At 46.1% G+C, this 18,861-nt stretch overlaps 8 protein-coding genes and 1 non-coding gene across 9 annotated transcripts; 5 read left to right on the forward strand and 4 right to left on the reverse strand.

The window, feature by feature from the left end:
* Window positions 1-135: 135 nt before the first annotated feature.
* Window positions 136-2,161, forward strand: PADG_06918 (uncharacterized protein; the record flags this gene model as incomplete). The annotated part of the gene is made up of 6 exons (XM_010764036.1): window positions 136-153; window positions 226-279; window positions 330-417; window positions 477-1,499; window positions 1,555-1,895; window positions 1,984-2,161. Coding segments are annotated over 6 exons (1,702 nt in total), but the record flags the coding sequence as incomplete, so codon positions are not given.
* Window positions 2,162-3,099: 938 nt separating this feature from the next.
* PADG_12206 (uncharacterized protein) lies at window positions 3,100-3,642 on the forward strand (the record flags this gene model as incomplete). Its single annotated transcript, XM_010764289.1, has 2 exons — window positions 3,100-3,295; window positions 3,530-3,642. The coding sequence occupies 2 exons, from the start codon at window positions 3,100-3,102 to the stop codon at window positions 3,640-3,642; spliced, it is 309 nt and encodes a 102-aa protein (XP_010762591.1).
* A 704-nt stretch (window positions 3,643-4,346) lies between these two features.
* Window positions 4,347-4,418, reverse strand: PADG_12207. Its single transcript has one exon. It is a non-coding gene; the product is annotated as a tRNA-Gly (tRNA).
* A 530-nt stretch (window positions 4,419-4,948) lies between these two features.
* Window positions 4,949-6,233, reverse strand: PADG_06920 (uncharacterized protein; the record flags this gene model as incomplete). Its single annotated transcript, XM_010764181.1, has 2 exons — window positions 4,949-6,057; window positions 6,122-6,233. 2 exons carry the CDS (start codon window positions 6,231-6,233, stop codon window positions 4,949-4,951), a joined length of 1,221 nt encoding a protein of 406 aa, XP_010762483.1.
* Window positions 6,234-7,034: 801 nt separating this feature from the next.
* On the forward strand, window positions 7,035-8,485 carry PADG_06921 (uncharacterized protein; the record flags this gene model as incomplete). The annotated part of the gene is made up of 2 exons (XM_010764182.1): window positions 7,035-7,228; window positions 7,309-8,485. 2 exons carry the CDS (start codon window positions 7,035-7,037, stop codon window positions 8,483-8,485), a joined length of 1,371 nt encoding a protein of 456 aa, XP_010762484.1.
* Window positions 8,486-8,553: 68 nt separating this feature from the next.
* On the reverse strand, window positions 8,554-10,500 carry PADG_06922 (uncharacterized protein; the record flags this gene model as incomplete). The annotated part of the gene is made up of 3 exons (XM_010764183.1): window positions 8,554-9,032; window positions 9,113-9,695; window positions 9,781-10,500. 3 exons carry the CDS (start codon window positions 10,498-10,500, stop codon window positions 8,554-8,556), a joined length of 1,782 nt encoding a protein of 593 aa, XP_010762485.1.
* Window positions 10,501-11,257: 757 nt separating this feature from the next.
* PADG_06923 (uncharacterized protein) lies at window positions 11,258-13,401 on the forward strand (the record flags this gene model as incomplete). The annotated part of the gene is made up of 3 exons (XM_010764037.1): window positions 11,258-11,304; window positions 11,394-12,147; window positions 12,205-13,401. 3 exons carry the CDS (start codon window positions 11,258-11,260, stop codon window positions 13,399-13,401), a joined length of 1,998 nt encoding a protein of 665 aa, XP_010762339.1.
* Window positions 13,402-14,565: 1,164 nt separating this feature from the next.
* PADG_06924 (uncharacterized protein) lies at window positions 14,566-14,994 on the forward strand (the record flags this gene model as incomplete). The annotated part of the gene is made up of 1 exon (XM_010764184.1): window positions 14,566-14,994. The coding sequence occupies one exon, from the start codon at window positions 14,566-14,568 to the stop codon at window positions 14,992-14,994; it is 429 nt and encodes a 142-aa protein (XP_010762486.1).
* Window positions 14,995-15,337: 343 nt separating this feature from the next.
* PADG_06925 (uncharacterized protein) lies at window positions 15,338-18,845 on the reverse strand (the record flags this gene model as incomplete). The annotated part of the gene is made up of 4 exons (XM_010764038.1): window positions 15,338-18,324; window positions 18,388-18,474; window positions 18,544-18,640; window positions 18,699-18,845. The coding sequence occupies 4 exons, from the start codon at window positions 18,843-18,845 to the stop codon at window positions 15,338-15,340; spliced, it is 3,318 nt and encodes a 1,105-aa protein (XP_010762340.1).
* Window positions 18,846-18,861: the final 16 nt, after the last annotated feature.

The following is an 18,861-nucleotide window of genomic DNA, read 5'->3' on the forward strand; positions in this document are numbered from 1 at the left end:
CAGGGTTACGATCATCATCGCTGGCGTGGCAGCTTTGGTCGCTACATTACTATCTCTGGTGTATGTCCAGCATCTTTCACATTTCTTGCTTTTCTCTCCTAGTACATACATATCGCTAACTTAAATTACCCTCAGGTCGATATGGCTTCAAATGTGAGCATTACCCTTTCGCGCCTGACACCCTGCGTATTTCTATGTCGACATATTATAACACGTGCCGTGTAGGAAAAATTATTGGAAGCCACTGCTTCAGCGATATGCCGTGAGGATACTTTTAATGTCTGTTCCCATTTCTCAAAGATTTAAATTTCCGTACTGACTACCTGTAGGGTTCCCATATATTCGGTATCGTCTTGGGTGAGCATAATTTCGTTGACCGCACCTGCTTTCGTAGTTCCGATCCGCGATATATATGAGGTACGACTCTTGCGAAGCTCCCAGAAGACTTCCGAAGACATTATTAACATTGACATAAGGCATTTACGATATATACATTTTTTCAACTCCTTATCAATTGTCTTGGTGGAGAACGTGCTCTCATAGTGATGACACACGGGCGTGCACCAGTGCAGCATGCTTGGCCTCTCAATCACTGTCTTGCGAAAGTCGATATTTCGGATCCCCATACCTTCCTTACGATGAAACGTGGTATTCTCCAATACGCGTGGCTAAAACCTATTCTTGCTTTAGCATCTATCATAATGAAGGCTACTGGAACATACCAAGAAGGCTATCTTGGAATTTCTTCAGGTTATCTGTGGATAGGAATTATATTCAATCTTAGCGTTACAATCAGTCTTTACTCATTGGCAATGTTTTGGGTGTGTATGCACGATGACCTAAAACCATTTCGTCCGGTTCCTAAATTTCTTTGCGTCAAACTCATTATCTTTGCCTCCTATTGGCAAGGATTCTTCCTCTCGATCCTACAATGGCTTGGAGCCTTACCAAACGGGGTTGCAGGATACACCTCCAACAACCTTGCTGCAGCAATCCAGGACAGCTTGATCTGTTTCGAGATGCCCATCTTTGCTCTCACCCACTGGTATGCCTTCTCCTGGCATGATTATGCCGATCCATCTGTGTCCGCCGCACGGATGCCTGTCAAATACGCCATTCGGGATGCTTTTGGAATCCGAGATCTTATCGAAGATACCAAAGAGACCTTCCGCGGAGAAAAATATCAATATAGGCAATTTGACTCCGGTGACAATGTAATGGCGCATGAGGAATCCGACTCTCGCTTAGCCAGAGTGATGGCTGGTATGAGATATGAAAGGGGCGGGAAGGCTAAATATTGGATCCCCAAACCCGGAGGAGCAACCAGCCGGACGCCGCTCTTAGGTTCGGTTAGCCGGAGGGGTTCTCAGAGGAGATTTGCAAGAGGTAGTGCAAGTGATGGAAGTTGTGCTAGCGATGATTCTGAGACAATTACACTCGATGAAGAAGACGAAAGGCTCTTCGAAAATGCGAGGGCTTTGGAGTTTGGGGATTATAACGTAAGAAGGCACATATGCAAGCATTGTCTTCCAAATTAACTAACCTCTACATTAGTATCCTGTGATAACAGCAAATGAAGTGCCACCCGAACTTCGACTACAGAGGCGGCCGAGGCTCTCTGTATCAACCCCTCATCGAAGAAACAGATATATTCATGCCAATAACGAAGCAACAGAGAGTTCATCAAGCCGAAGATCGAATCGCAGATCGAAACGACCAGATGCTAATGGAATCAAGCAACATCGCAGCTCTAGTTTCTCCACCCAATCCCGTTTGAGACAAAACCAACTGCTTGATGTCGTGGATGATGTTGGAGTAGCTGAACAGGAGCGGGAGGATGCATGTGAACAATGTGAACAAGGGCAGGGAAACATAGCTGATGAATCGTGTTTAGTGTGAGTTTCTACCCTAGCAAAGAAAACTTACATATATATCTATTCAACCAGTATTCCATGAAAGCTGCTAATAGTGTTCTTCTTGAAGTGGCCACTCGGTAAATACAAGTAACCGACTAGAAAGCAACGAAGGCAGGAGCGTCATCGAACATCCTATGGAACAAGGCAGCTCGGCCGACGGGGATAACAAGGCAGATGCTGACAGCACAGGAAGAAAGATGGCATACGGGTCATTCAATGAGGAACGCGATGCTTGGAGTAGATGATTTGAACGTTAGCAAACATGGTGTGTGTGTGTGTGTGAAACAATGATCATGTTTTTTTGTTTACGATATCTTTCTTCGATCAAGTCATTTTTTGTTTTCTTTAGGACATATCTCCCTGTCTACCCTTTTGGCATGGCGTTTTACGGAATGCGCATGGATCAGGCTCTTATTTCTCCCTAGCCAAATTTGGTAGCGGGCAATTATTTAATCTTTTTGGTTCCAGACTTCAGGCAAATTATTGTGGATAGGATTTATCTTCCTCACTTTTTTTCCTTTTTGGTTGATTAATGGACGTTTCGCCCTTGATGGGTGGGACACCGCTGATGTTTCTTGGAGAGAGAAAAATAAAATACCTGTTCATTTATTGAAAATTGGAAATAAACTAGAGGTCCATTCAATACTTTTTGGTTAAGGGATGATTGAGCGATCTATCTGCAGTCACATAAATATTGCTGACGTCCATGACAACCTAAGGGCTAACATGGGGGCGGTCCCTTTTGACATTTATTTCATTTACTTGGCCTTGGGTTCACAACTCACGAACAGAGGAGACGATAACAAAGGGGGGGAAAGGGAGAAAGGAAACAGAAATACATACCAATGATAAGCTGAAATAGAGCCTCTGTCCTTCATTTATTTCCAGTTTTTCAACCAGTCGGAGTCTCACTGATGCTTTAAGTTTCAGATCCTCTGGTCCCGGATGACATACATAACGTTGAGGCTCCTGTGGTTGTTCATGACATTCTCAGCAACCACTCGGCCCTCAGGGGTGCACGACTGTTTTATTTTTGTCCCCGTCAGCAAGTAAGAACTTAAAAAAAATCATAGAAGGACGAAGACAAGATGAAAGAGGAAAAAGTTGCCAATTTCAAGAACAGCAAAGGGAACAAGGCAAAATCACATACCCCGACCGTGAAATCTTGCGCCAACCTCTTGCCATGTTCGCCCGGCTTATTTGCATAGCACTAAACGACATGGACGACACCTTCATGTGCGGGAAGAATAGTCTTTCCAGCCACGATGGCAGGTGGCTAGCAATTGCTCTCCGGAATCTCTGGGTACGGTGTCTCCGTAAAGCATATGATGTTATTGGGGTCATTGGGGCAGAAGTTAGGGGTCGATCTCAGCTGCTGCGTATGCTTCGGTCGAAATGCATGTTCCCATCTGCTAGTAAACTTAGAACTTCTTTGCGGCCACGATGCTGGCGGAGAAGGGAAGAAGAGCAAGTGCGAGAAAGCCCATTGTGAATACCTTAAGGCGTTTGAATTATATATAGAAGTAGGCAATTGGTTCAAATGATGTGCAAATAAATATCCATATTTTGGTACCGGCGATGGGAGCTTTAAAGATATCCACCCAAGACCACAGGCAAGGGCCTTAAATATCCTGGAACAACCTCTCAAACTGGGGATAAGGATAGGGAAACAAGCCCGGCCGTTCGCCTCCACCTTCTCAATCTCTCGCTGCTGCAGCAGAGATGAAGGGGTTATCAATACTGTAACCATGAGGAGTAGTGGTGGGGAAATGAGTCTACCAAGGCGCAAAACGGTTTTCGTAACATCTCGTCAACCATCCACGGATGCAATGGACACAGCACCCGTGAACGTCCTGGTGATACTGAGTTCAAAAGGAGGGAGAGATGCATTTATCAACATCATAGGTGCGTTTCAACTTTCCTGGAAATTCTGTTTAGTTTCCCTGGTGGATTCGCATGAATGGGTTCGATGCCCCGCCGACCAGTTAGTTCATTGAAAACGGAACCGAACACGGCGGAGACGGGCAACTCTAATACCAACGCGAGATTTTGATAATCGCATGAACAGAAAAGTTATTTCCCTGTGAAGATTTCCCTGCTGAGACCCAAACGATCTTAGGCTTTCAGCCAGTCAGGTTGTGTAGAAGAAAAACGTTGTCAATAAAATCAAACAGTGGAGCAATCAAGTTTTAGTCCTGGTCATTTAATACCCAGATATACTGATTATATTTAGAGATTCTTTGCATCTTGACATCCTGCAAGTTTTGTCAGTGAAATGGAAAAAAGAATGAAAGCTGAAAAAGTGTCCAGTCAACTTTTGATTGTTGATTGTTGATTGTGGTCACAATAAATTAAGCGCCAGGAAACGCGCTTAATTGACGAAGCATAGAAAGCAGCAAAATGGCAAGCCAAAAATAATAGTTCAATCTTTGCACCAGCCGTGAATCGAACACGGACCTCTTGCTTGGAAGGCAAGAATCCTAACCATTGGACCACTGGAGCCTCTTTGATTGTTTAAAGTATAAAAAAAATCTGCTCTTTCAGTTGTGTGGAATTTTATATTTTGGGTTGCAGTCCATATTTCGGTGGTTATCGATTGATTAATTCGAACCGCCTTCAACATGCGGGAGATTGTCTTGATTGAATCTAAAATCCTTAACAAAAAGTCTACTTGGATCTATCTGCTTAAAGCAGCTCGTGGACGTATAAGAAGTTCCTTAAGACTTAAGACATGGATACATAAACTTCAATATAACTAGTCTAGTTGGAAGAGTGTGGATATTCGCATCTCAACATTTATGCTCAATATTTTGTCAATCTATTGGAACAATGAACGAAGAGAGTGCCTAGTGAGAAAGTATTGTGAAGGTTGCGCAGCGCCATATTCGCCCGTGCCCTGGTTAAACTCGTTAAATGAAATAATACAACATTACACGGGGATGTATCGTTGCCAGCATGTATATTTTACAGCCGGCCTACATATGCATGTGTAGTATACAGTAAATGGCCAAATGCACGATCTTCAGCACAGATCAACTCAATGAAATCGCCAAACCCTGTTGGCCTCTATTCTGCCTCAAACTGTTACTTATGTCAATCACTTTCGTCTCGAACGCCCACCACCACCTCTCAAACACTATCTGTCCTATCTCCCACATGTCGATCTGAAACGGATCCGTACCACTCACCCGCATCCCCTCAGTGAGGTCCTCGATATCATATACCAGATTCATAAGTGCCATGGGGTGAGAAGCGGAAGCTGGCCGGAGATACTCCGGCATACTAAAGACCTGGATGAGCTTGTCGCGTGTGGTGGGCCAGGGGAAGAGATCCAGAATTGGATGATGGGGAATTAAGCGCTGCGTTGGGGTGGGTTGGAGATGGGCTGGTAAACTTTCTATACAGATCGGTAGCCGTGAGGAAGAAAGGGAGGAGGCTGTAGAAGAGGACTGCGGAGGGTCGGAATTTGTGCATTCAAAACCTGCAGGGCCTGTGTAGAATGGGCTGATGCTATTCATGGTCCAGATAAGCTCTTTGAGTTGCAGTCGATCGGCAATAGTGAGGACAGCACGGAGCAGGGACAGGGGTGGGATTTCGATGATGTGGTCATCCGGGAAGGTGAATGTCGTGGCCTGGTAGGATTGGAGTGTTGCTGAGAGGTCGTTTGGGGTGAAATCTTGCTCGTTGATAGGATTCTGGAGCAATTGATACGAGAGAGCTGATAGTTCGGGAAGGGCTAGCTCTGAAGAGAAGAGAGAATCGAATGATGACAGAGGTGATAGAGGCGTTATAGAAGAGGGTGAGGATGAGGATGGTGAGTTCTGCATCATGGATTCAAGTATAACATCTAGAATATCGGATTGGGTGAAAACGTCTGTCAAAGCACTCGGAGATCCATCGTTTGATTTCTCTAAGAGTGCTTCTTGAATTCGTGGTACTGTGCCCGAAGACGCGGGAGAGATGTTCCCTGTCTCACACTCTGGAGCTCCTAGTGGCAGCAGGATATCGAGACCTGACTGCTTCTCGGCAGCGCTGTCAGTTGGAGAAGGATCAACAACAACAACACCCGATTCACGAGTTTTTCGATGGCTCATTTGTATCTGAGCCTCCAAAGAAGCGAGATGCTCCCTTCTTCGTTTTCCTAGGCACTGGATTAGACCATGACTTCAATACCATTTAGATTTGTAAACCAAATTTTTTCTCACTGTAACGTCGCTGGGCAAGAACATTCAAAACACGTCTTCGCTCTGCAGCATCATCTGAAATATCAGGGATTGTTGGATCATGGACCATGCGGCGTTGCCTTTTGGAAGGCATTGTATTGCCTCCGGAGCTTTTAAGCTCTCCACTCCCGTCGAATTGCTGAGGAAAAGCTAAAGTGAGTTGTATGAAATGTTCGAATTTTGATGTTACCATTTGATTTCAATAGATCAGTAGAAAGAACTTCTACATTTCAAGTTTGGCGTTGACACAGGTATAGTTATATATGCTGGTGAAGTTGCAGGAATACGAGGGCTTAACTATCAACCATCGCTGAACATAACGTTATGTTCTTGGCGACTAACTAATCCAGAGGGATTGTTTTCAGACAGTTAGCGGAAGAGGCCTTTGGCTTTGTCAGTAACATCTAAGAGAAGCTTTTCTTTCTGACTAGAAGCTTGACCTATTGTTTTTGTGAGCATATTGGATAATTTAACAAGTGGGGATTAGCTAGGATGGAAAGCGGTGCATTTCATGATGTGATGCATTTAGTGATGGGTATCATCAGGCAGCGGGCTACGTGAAGTAATCTTTAAACATATTTAAATAAGATTATAGAGAAAAATATAATTTCTTATAAATAATTGCTGTAAAATTTTAAGGATTCTATATTCAAAGTCCAATAAGCTGCTAATGTATGAGTTTGCTTTCTGCTTATAAAGATCACGCTGATCAAGTTCTTAACTATTGGGTTTAACAGCTGCTAGTTCTATATAACGGTAAGGATCACGTGCAGGGCGATTGTTCGGGGTAACGGCACACTTCGCCTACGCCCCAAACACAAACTCAACCTCTTTCAAGGCTTTGTGGTCCAATAAGAGGATGAGACCAATTCGATTCTGAATATGGAGAATAGTTATGGCGCCTATCCGATATGGTCGTATCTTATGTTTGAATCGTCGGCCTTTCGCTCGTCACCCGTCTCGATCACTATCTTCCCTCCCCTCCCGGAGCTGGGCATACCCGCCTTTGGTCTCTGATGTTGCCAAAGACGAGATAACGAGGCTCGCGTCGAGTCCACGGCGTCCCTTGACTCTCACAGACCTTCTCAAGTAAGCAAGGATGATCTCTACTCCCCCGGTCTATTTGCAAATAGCGATTAGGGCTTGGGTAATTGACAATTCCTTCACAGACATGGCCGTCCCCCGCTTTCGGAGGAGGCCCTCCTCGCATCTGCGAATTTCACACTCTCTTTACTTCCCACCCGACTAGCCTACCGGATACAAGCTTTAAGGAATCTACCATTTATTGTAGTGTCAAACCCGCACATCTCTAAAATTTATAACAATTACATGCACTCACTTTCAACCCTGCTACCTTACCAACAACGTCAAATTACAACGATGGAAGAGGAAATACAATTTACGGAAGTAATGGCTGACCTTGTCCAAACTCATATAAATACCATTCCAGTATTGGCGCGGGGCTTTCTGGAATGTAAGAAATATATCAACACCGCGGAAGTGACCAAATTCCTCGAAGAACACTTGCGTGCCCGAATTGGAACTCGGCTGATCGCTCAACAGCATCTTGCGTTGCATATGGCTTCGCAACCCCCCGTTGATGGTGCTAAACAGGGTTGGACTACGCCGCCAAACTACATTGGAGTAATTGATACGGCTCTTCGTCCTGCTCAACTGATTCGAACATGCGAAGAATTTGTAGCTGAAATATGTGAGCTAAAATACGGCGTTCGGCCCTGCCTAGTGATCGATGGAGAACCGGAAGCTACTTTTGCGTACATACCCGTTCACATGGAATATATCATTACGGAGTTGTTAAAGAATGCTTTTCGGGCCGTTGTAGAATCTGGCAACGAGCGGGAGCCTGTGGAGATCACCATTGCTGCCGCCCCGGATATACCAAAAAGCCATGTACAGGAAGACACCGAAGAAAACAAAGAATTGTCTGATGCTGAAGTGGATTTCCGTATTGGTAAAGACATAGGGGGTTTGCCCAACAGAACTGAGCTGCTGGGGCATCTCTGTTCCTCGACCCAAAGCATCACCATCCGCATCCGCGATCGAGGAGGTGGAGTACGCCCTGACCTCCTTCCCCATATATGGTCGTACAATTTTACTACATATAAGGAGGACGATCTTCTTGGCGGTGACAATGGGAATATCGACGCTCTAAATGCTCTCTCTAGTAGCGGGACCAACACCAGTAGCATAGCCGGCCTAGGTTATGGACTACCCTTGAGCAGAGCCTATGCAGAATACTTCGGCGGTAGCATTGCAGTGCAGAGCATGTGGGGGTGGGGAACCGATGTTTATCTAACTCTACAGGGTGTGGGAAAGGTCGAATAAAGTAACTGATCTATTTATTCTATTCTAAAATTTTGGGAAAACCGAAATGTTCCCCTTCTAAGAAAATTTTAAAAGAAATTTGGGTGAATCCTCCCATTTGCTCGATCCGACAGGCGCTCAGGGATAAGGATGTCATATACACGCTTCGCCCATGCACAGCATATCAATCGTGTGTCCTTCGGATCAACAATTTCTTCCACGCCAAATGCATTCGCGGTCCTAACGGGGTTCATGAGGCGCAGATATTCCTCCTCGAGCTCCTTGTATCGTTCTGCTTTTTTGCCCACTTTTTCTGCCTCTCTCAACTCGTGGCGATGACCAACTTCAATTCCTCCATCCAAGGGCAGTGAACCCCACTGTCCGGATGGCCACGCGATTTGCATTGCGGGTTCTCGACATCCAACCATAATACCGCCAGCCACACCAAACACTCTCCTTGTAATAACACTAAAAATGGGGGTTGTTGTGGAAAAATAAGTCTTACCAAGCTCTACCCCCCATCGCATAGTTGCTGTCCTTTCTGCTACGGTGCCAATGGCATATCCAGCTAGAAAATATTATCAGTAAACAAACCATTTTCAGTTTTCTGGGAGAAAAACGTTTGGGGACGGTTTGGCCAATACTTACGGACATCAACAAATTGAAGGATTGGAAGGTTCATCACGTCACAAAGTTTCAATAATCGGGTTAGTTTCTGACTTCCTGCTGCATCTAATGCACCACTGTTGACTTCACAGTTCGAAGAGATGATTCCAACGGGTCGACCTCCCAGTCTAGCAAGACCAGTGATGGATGTCGTTCCCCATAGTGCTCCGATTTCAAACCAGGATCCTTGATCTATCACAGAAGTGATGATTGTTCGGGGATTATACATTCTTGTCTGCCGTCGTGGGATGATTGTTCGAAGGCCAATGTCTTGTCTGTCTTCTGGGTCATTACACGGAACCACAGGTGGTGACTCATTGCCTGAGTTAGGCAAGTATCCCAGAACAGTTCTAAGCTGCTCAAAGCATTCTTTTTCGTTTGCGGCAAGATTATCTATTGTACCGTTTGTACAATGCATCAATGGACCGCCTAAATCTTGGAAATCAAGATCTTCCTCAAAGGTGGCCCCTTCAACGACCTTTGGACCGGCATTGAAGAGAGCCCCTACATCTGCAGCCATGACTGAGAAATGGCAGGAAACTACTCTCGCTGCTCCTAGCCCAATCTAACGACAGAAACAACTCGGATAAGCAAACGCATGTATTGACATAAAACGAACCATAACAGAGCAAAAGGAACTGGAAACTCACCGCTGGCCCAAGGACCGCCCCCAGATTTGGCACCCCAGCATTAAGCTGCTCAACCATCGGACCAAACGAACGAACATGCGGCACATACGACCACCCCTCCTTCCGAATAGTCGTTACACTCCCACCCCCCGAACTCCCATCCACCAGCTTCACAATTGGCAATTTCATGGCAACTGCCATCTTCTCTACATACATTGTCTTCTCCGCCGTCGCGCCATCTGCATGTCCACCGCGGATACTGAAGTCATCCGCCGTGAAGACTATTGGTCGACCCCATAACTTCCCCATACCCTGCAAATTGTTGCTGGGTGTAAATGCCACAGGTGTCTCCGTCAGGGGACTGGTCTGCTTCCATGTCACTGTGCCGCTGACGGATCCTATTTCGCGAAAAGTTCCCGGGTCCAGGAGTAGATCGATACGCTCACGAACCCATAGTTTTCCTGCCTGCTTTTGTCGGATATAGCCTCTGTTTTTGACGTCGGGGGTTGCTGCTAAGGTACGGAGGGTGTCAAGTTGACCGAAAACGTCCGAGTAGTCCGCTGGGAGGGTTGTCTGTTTCTTCTTGGTTTTTTTGTTTTTTGTATTGCGATAGTTAGGCGGGTTTGGCGGGTTTGGCGATAGGTGCGATGAGAGCTGGGTAAGTCGATTTGTAGCCTGGTTCGCAGAGTTTGCGGGATCTGCTTCCTTGAGACTACCCTTTGAGGGATCGACTTTTGCCATGATTGTTTCTCCCTTTTGAATGAACTATTTTCTAGGGACTCAAATAGTTTCTCCTTCTAAAAGGGTGCTGCAGCTTATACGTCAAGTGTTCAGCCTGTAACTAACATCCGAGAATGTCAACTGTGAAGTATCCAGTGAGATGACTTGATACTATGGTGGCGTGCGATAACTAGCCGAAAGTTTGTGTTTGGATTGCCGAAGCAAGCTTGCAACGAAAATGGAACAGGGCCACCTCTGCTTCTTTCACCCAAAATCGCTGTATGCAGAGAATAACCCGAAATGATCCAATAGCAAGAACAATCCCTTGGGGCTTTGCAAAGCGAGAAGTAAAAGAAGATATAAGTACACTGTCAGTTATTATTATGCGATAACCTGTCAGAGGCAACGCTTTTGTTTCGCGCTGAACCTCGGCCTAAGTTCCTGGACTTTTCGGCAATGCATCCCCGCAAAATCATTCCCCTCCAAACGAATGCAGGGGGGTCGATGTGGTGTAAAAACAAGCAGTTTCGATACAGGGGATTTTATTCACTGTCTTTCTTGCGTGGAATTGAGTTTTTATATTTTTGTTTGTTGTGATGAAGGTGCAAAATTGAATCATTCATTTTATACCCCGAAGAGAAAACGAGAAGCTATTCTACAGATTGAAAAAGGCCTTAACAAAATACTATATACATTCCTGTTGATGAACATTAATGATCTCCTACGTTTACAACGATCTGAAATTCACTGCACGAGACTTCTTCAAACAAAGGCAACTATGCCTCCACCAGCACGACCTATAACGCGGCTGTTGGTTGCAAATAGGTACGAGAGAACCGGGAAATGAATGGGTTACACCATGGACAGCAAAGCGAAATAGAAAACTAACTTGGACTCGTCTCCCGACCATCCAGAGGAGAAATTGCAGTTCGAATTTTGCAGGCAGCCCGTGAATTGCCCAACATCGAAACTTTTGCACTGTATACAGAAGGCGACCGGTCACATTGTGACTTGGGATCGCCTCACCATGCCTTGACCTTACCGTCTCCGTCATCCTATATGGATATCCCCTTATTGGTACAGCTAGCACGAGAACATACCATCGACACGGTGCATCCTGGGTATGGTTTCCTGAGCGAAAGCGCAGAATTTGCGCAGCGCATGTGGGAAGAGGCTAGGGCCAAAGTCATTGGTCCCGGTTGGGAGGTCTTAGCGCAGACTGGAGACAAGCTTCAAGCCAAGGAGCTGGCTGAGGCTTGTGGTGTGCCAATTCTGAAGGCAATGAAAACTCCAACAAACGATATTGACTTGATAGGCCGATTTGCTGCTGAGGTTGGGTATCCTGTCATGGTAAAGGCTGTAGACGGTGGAGGTGGACGTGGAATTCGATTTGTGAAGGGCGCTGACGAGCTGCAGTCTGCAGTTGATCGGGCTGCCGGAGAGTCCCCGTCTACGAAGGTGTTCGTGGAAAAGGCTGCGGTGGGAAGTTTCCATCATGTTGAAGTTCAGGTTATTGGGGATGGAACAGGCGAGGTTAGGCATCTCTGGGAGAGAGATTGTAGTGTGCAAAGGAGGTTTCAGAAGATAGTGGAGTATTCGCCAGCGATGATGAAAGACAGAAAGCTAGTTAGCAAGGTCATTGAGTCGGCACTGAAAATAGCGAAAATGGTAAAGCGGTTATCAAATCTGGGCGGTTGCTGATGAAAAGGGCTAATGAGAAAACAGATTAAGTATTTGTCATTGGGAACTTTCGAGTTCTTGGTGAGCGAGACGTTATCGGAGTTCTTCTTTTTGGAGGTAAATCCCCGCCTCCAAGTCGAACATACAATCACAGAATGCATATCGTCAGTGGATCTTGTGCAAACACAGCTTTTGCTAGCTCAAGGAGTTCCTTTACAACAAATTGGACTGGGCGATATTCAAAACCCAGAGCAACCTCCAAATGCATATTCAATCCAGCTGAGATTATGTGCTGAGGATCCGAGTGCAAACTTTGCCCTGAGCATTGGAAAAATTACCGAATTTCATGTGCCAGGAGGCAATGGCGTCAGAGTGGACACTAATATCTCTGGCTTGTCCTCTGTCGTAATTGGCTCAGATTTTGACAACATGATGGCGAAGATAATAGTCACTTCCACCAGTTGGGCTGGTGTAATTCAAAAGGCGCGCAGAGTACTTGATGACACAAGGGTATCAGGGGTTAGGACTAACATCGATGTCTTGAAGGGCATTATCGCGAACTCCGAATTCCAGCAGTGGCAAATTGATACCCAATGGTTTGAAGCAAACCTGGAGACTATCATCCAGAACGGAAAACAACTTGCGGCATCTCAGTCGAGTCGCTCAGCGTTGCGTGCCTCTCCCGCCTCTCAACCACTATCACTTGGGTCTAATGCCCTCCGAAAGGGAGATGCTTGGTCTGTAAACCTGGAACCATTGAACTTGAGCGGGGGAGCCAATGCGGGACCGCCTCACCATCTTGTGCTGAGTAAACTGCTTCGCAACGAATTTCCGACATCCCTGAGTGCGGAAATCGAGTATACGACTCCGGCAACAGCGACGCAGCCCGCAACAACTACTCCATATCGAGTGACGTTGTCAAGCACATTGGCCTCGTCAAGTTCAATGTCGTCCACTCACAGACGGGGAGATCCGAACAATGCCTCCCACATAACAATCCCTATGAGTGGTAAATTGATTGAGATGCTTGTGGAAGAAGGGGACGAGATCCAGGAGAACACTGTGATCGCATTCATCAAGCAAATGAAAATGGAACTTGAGATTCGAAGTCCGAGGGCAGGGAGAGTTACTTGGGCCCTGGAGCTGGAAAATGAGGAGGGAGAAGATGTGCCTGAGGGAATTTTGCTGGCTGAGGTAGAGGCAATAGAAGGCCCTGCAGTTGAGATCAAGGGGAAACTATAGCTGTATATACACAGATATGTAAGATCATTATATTAACTTACGCTTAGATCCAAAGAGAGCAAAAGCATTAGCTCGTCTTCTGCAGCGTTCAAATTCAAGTTGCCCGTTTTTGATTTCCAACGAGCCACAACCAGCAACACAGTAACGCCTCAAAAACCAGTCTTTGATTCCCTTCCATGCTATCGAAAAGGGGGAAATGGTCGCTGCTTGTCTTCGTCGTAGAGAATTACCCAACTGCCCAGCGATAAGGGGATATCGGTCACGTGGACACAGAGTCGATTCGTCAATCAATAAACTACTTTTGAACCTTGCGAGAACATATGGAGTAGTTATATGTAACTATATCGCGGTCGTTCTTCAGCCGTCGGAGAATATCCACTGAGAGCAATAGCAATGCAAATATGAGTACGCGCGAAAGCCAACTAGTTACGCTCGGAGTTCCCATTCATATATGCGGGGCAAAAGTGCAGTTTTGCTGGCCAGTTTTGTCATTCCGACTGACAACTCACAGCTGCAGTAACGTAGCTCCCGCCTTGTTGACCTATGGCAAGCCGGATCAAAACAGGAGTTCCATGATGGATGACGAGCCCCGGACTGCAAGAAACCCACGATATTAAATGGGCCAGTTGATAAAAATCGAGTTTCTCCAGTCGCATTATGATGTCTTCTATTTCGAGAGGTTTGAGATGTGGTTTTTAACTTGTTGCTTAAGGAAATGCCACATTCTTCAGGAGGAATCGCGAGAGCCCAATGTTTCACACCACGCCGGCCTTTCGGGCACATTAAATAGTTACATCTAGCGCGTGACTTATCTGGCGGGGTAGTTGGTTGTGCATTCGTCATATTGTCTGGTTGGTCTTGAATGAGAGGCACACCCCGAAGGCATATGACGCCAGTGGAACCAATACATTTATTTGAATCTTGTCAGAGCCGCAGTCTGCAAAGTCAAATAATTCGGACTTTCTGGACAAGCCTACCATGTTTCAAGAGATATAGTTAGTTGATCAGAAACCGGGCCTGCATCACCTCATTTCTGATGCTGAAATCGTTCAAGTGGACATACATTTCCCGACTACCGAAATTTCAAATCTCGGCCCCACAACTCAATTGGGGATCAAGACTCTTATGCTCCTTTTTGGGGTAAGAAAACAAAGCCCAAGAGCCATGTCATCTACTACCAACACTTCTCTTTCCATTGCCACCACTGCGTCCGCCCCTACCACCCACACTCAAGAAACCACGGAGGCCAAAGTCGCATTTACCGCTTCCTTAACCTCTGTCGGAACGAATTTGGATGCCGACCTGCGTCAGCGCGCCCAAGCACTTCACAACAATGATGGCGTCATCAAAATGCAGGAGGAGAAACTGAGGAATACAATTCAGGACCTCGAGAAGCAGTCTAGGGAGCTAGAGAAGTTGGCTGATCAGGGTAGAGAGGGGTTGAAGGAAGTTGGCGATTTGCAGAATTGGGCGGAATTGATTGAGCAGGATTTACTAATTGTGGAGGAATCACTGCGTTTGGCGGATGAGGAGGACGAGAAAAATGGCAGGATGAAATGGAAGCCGGAGAGTAAGTTGAGGAGATGGTTTTGAGTGATTGGTTGGAGGTTCATGGAATGAAGTATGGGACGTGGTTTTCTGTATGCTTTCGTCATATCATCATTTATGGTTTGCTTTGCTTTGGGGAGGGTTGGTTGCAAACTTTGGGATTTTCATGTTAGGATCTGTGTTATTTTTCCTTCTTCTGAAACCATCAGGTTGCTGTGATCCTTTCTATACGATGATTTCCCATTATGTGTAATATAAATATTTTAAATTTTCACAAAATATAAGTTTCCAAAAAGAAAAGAAAAAGAAAAGAAAAGAAAAGAAAGAAAAAGAAATCTATCCAGTGCAGCATACACCAAAATGAAAAGAAAATAGTAAATCCCTGTGATTAGCCCTCTTCCAGATCGCGAAGGAACCGCTTCCAAACATCTAATCCGGCTGCTGTGCATCTACCACTATCGCCTGATGACAGATGTGCAGCAGCTGCTTCCCACTCATCCCACTCATTCCACTCCCCCAAACTCATCAGATGTCTCATCGTCGGACGTCCATGAGGGCAATTCCACGGCTTGTCAATCATCCCCATGTGCCTAACAACCTTGCCCATTTGTTTCGCAGTAAGGGATTTGCCAATCATAATGCTGGATCGACATGCTCTCATGGCAAACATTTTGCGAACTTTGCTTGGTCGAGGAACATATTTGCTGGTGAGTGGAGAAGATGATAGAGTAGAAAAAGACGAAGGAGACGGTGCAGATTGCGCTTGAGGTGATTCGCCAAGTAACACGATTAATTCTTCCAGATCACGTATGTTAAAGACCACTTCTTTGCTGAGGGGTAGGCTGGTGAGTTTACACCGGCGTCCGATAGGCTCGTCTCCGCTTCTGTCAACTTCGACGATGAAGCCGTTCTTTTCCAAGGCTGGGAGGTTGTCGATTATGATTTCCTCTTCGACAGCGGTGAGATCGAGGGTTTTGGGTTTGACAAGACGTTGATTTTGTACCACAGTTTCGGCCTGGAGGCGCTCGAAGTTGTATTTTTCATCGGAGGCGTGTTGGTCGATTATGAACAGCTCGTCGTCCTTATGATCTATGGTGGCTGTTGAGTTATCTGGGTCTCCCCGAAACCGAGTTGCAATAATGAAGCCTAGATTGAATTGACCGATTATGCGCATTGTGGCAAAGTCTTCCTTTGAGACAGACAGGGATAGCCGTGTTTCCGGAGACTCGGGATCACCTGTCCCCTCTGCAGTTTCTTCACCCTTGGCAGTGTTGCTTTGCTTGATACTCTGCAGCCCCTTTTGCAAGGACCTGATGTAAGCCTCGATCGTGGCCAATGAACCATCGACAGTCCCCATCAGGCCAACTGTAGAAGTTTGACCAATAGAACGTTTCGATATCTTGTTGACTCTACGGTTAACGTCTTCCGAAGGAAGAGCAGCTTTGTCTTCCGCTGCTTGTATCAACTCTGCAACCCTTGCTTCTGCCCTGGCCTTTTTCTCATCCTCGTCAACATAACTCGCGTCCGAGTCGGAGACTTCAGCCTCAGCATCTGGTTCAACATCTTCCGCTCCAATTTCATCTCCCATTTCCTCTGCAGACTCGCCCTTCGTTTCATGCTCAGAATTGGTTTCGTCCATCTCCTCCTCGTCATGGATCTTAGACATGTATTCGGCTTCCGAACCATCCTCTACCACATCTTGTTCATTCTCGCCGCTGAAAACTTCCTGGCTACCATCCACGTTGCTGCCTGGTGCCACAAATGACCACAAACCGTTTTCCAGGTTGCGTTTGCTAGCTGAAACGTGTATTCGACGTTTAGGTTGAGGCGTTGAACCTCCGAAACCTGCCATCCCAAGTTTTCGCTTAGGCTGCTGCTCCCTGCCTATCGTTGACATCACAGTTCTGTTTCCAATTGTGATAGTTGCAAGTTCAGCGGGCGGTCTACTAGGACGCATTCTATCGAAAGCATTTTTAATTACACTGTGTGTGTGCTGCGCGGGACAGTTTCGCACCGACTGAACAGGTTCCTCTCTTAAGAGAGCAGATGCAAGTGTAAAGCCCAGGTTAGTTTGCTCGTCTGCCTGTTCATCTGAAGGTGCTGTAGGAGGGGTGCTTAATGATGGTCTGGAGCCCTTAATTTCACGTGTTGGATATTGGGATGGCGCTATCTCTGTGGCTTCTAGAGTTGCTAAGTCTACTCGTTGAGCATCTTCATTGGTCGCTGAATGGTCTTCCGTTAGCTGACGCGATTCCATCCCATCCTCATTTTGCTGAGTCTCAGGAATCTCAGGCAACGTTTTCGAACGTTCAGTGAAACGTTGTACGAAGGTCCTCATAGCTCTTTGTTCCCCCTCCTCATCTCTCTCCTCATCTTCCCCCCCGTCCTGCTTATAGGATTGCTTGGCCCTATTTGATTCTGCAGGTTTTGTGGAAGCAAGGACAGAAGCGGTATCTTTCCCTGAAGGACGGTGCAACGTGGATTGCTTCCCGGGAATTAGAGACTGGGGCACCGTCTGGTCTTGGCGCTCGAACAATTCAGTCAAAGAAGTTTTTAAAGACTCTATTAGAGTACCCGCATCATGTAATAAAATGGTACGTTTATCCGGTGACACATTAACGTCGTAAGAGTTCGTATCCATTTTAAAATCTGCAAAGATGAAAGGTGACTGCGAGATGTTAAAGGATTTATAGACCTCATTAAATGCCTTTGCGATCTGAGGCAGACCACAAGGGCGAGAATTGACGAAAAACATCTGGCGATCTGGAGTTTGCCTGCCTTCCCCGAAGATCGGTTTCGAGATATGCCCTTGGATAAATATTTTGTTGGCCTCCTGGATACCACCCCGGATCGACTTCCCGTTCGTGGCACTTGGCTGAAACTCCAGCTCCAGATCCAGGGGGGTCAACGCGAGTAGAGACTTCGCTCCATATATGTTTGAAATATTCTCCTTCGTGGTAGCATTGGATTTAGTAGCAAATACCAAAACGTTTTTCCCCTTTGACATTTGATTTTTGACATTAAACCGGACCCCTGTGCTGACACATGCATAGGCGTGCAGCAAGCCAAGAACCTTGCCGTATTCCCTTTTGATGTTTTTCTCCAACTCCCGCCGACGCACTGGAAGCCTGTTAAAAAGGTTCTCGACAGATGCTGTCGTTCCTCTTTGACCTGCAACTACCTGTGTGTCCTTAAGCTTCCCAGAGATTTCAAATTCCAGCTTTGAAGCTTTGGGAGCTTGATGCGCCTGGGCGGTAACGATGTGGAAGTTCGACAGGGCACAGAGGGAGGATAGGGCTTCGCCACGAAAACCGAAGCTTTGAAGGGAGGATAAATCGTCTAACTTGGACAATTTGGAGGTATAGTGCTTCAAAGCTACCATGTCGGTTAGTATGAGAACTTAGTTAGAGGAGATCTCCAACGTGGGAGTCTTCATACCCACTGTCTCATAATCATCGGGTGATATTCCTTTTCCATTATCTTGCACTTCAATCAAGTCTAGCCCGTTGTTCTTAAACCGGATATCTATATAACAGCACAAACAGTCAGAGGATTCGTTAGTAGTAGCCTTGAAGATAAAACGCGTCAAAGTACCTATAGATGTTGCACCAGCATCTAGGCTGTTCTCCACCAGTTCTTTAACCACGGAGCATAGGTCAATGATAACCTGACCGGATTGGATTTGGTGAACCTATTATCAGTTAGCCTCTGCGCATCAGCTTCCGAGTTTCAAAAGAAGGATTCTATACCGAGCGGGCCTCAATGGCCTTGATGGTAGCCATGTTCATCCCATGGGGGTTGGTTAGTAGAAATTCTTTTGTTGCTGACGCGATTAGGCACGTGGAGTTAGAAAGCGAATAACTAAGGACAAACTGCCGGCTGACGTCATCGGCCATTTTTAAACTATTAACT

Source organism: Paracoccidioides brasiliensis (genome assembly GCF_000150735.1).
Source record: "Paracoccidioides brasiliensis Pb18 unplaced genomic scaffold supercont2.10, whole genome shotgun sequence".
In the NCBI taxonomy this organism is placed as follows: Eukaryota; Fungi; Ascomycota; class Eurotiomycetes; order Onygenales; family Ajellomycetaceae; genus Paracoccidioides; species Paracoccidioides brasiliensis.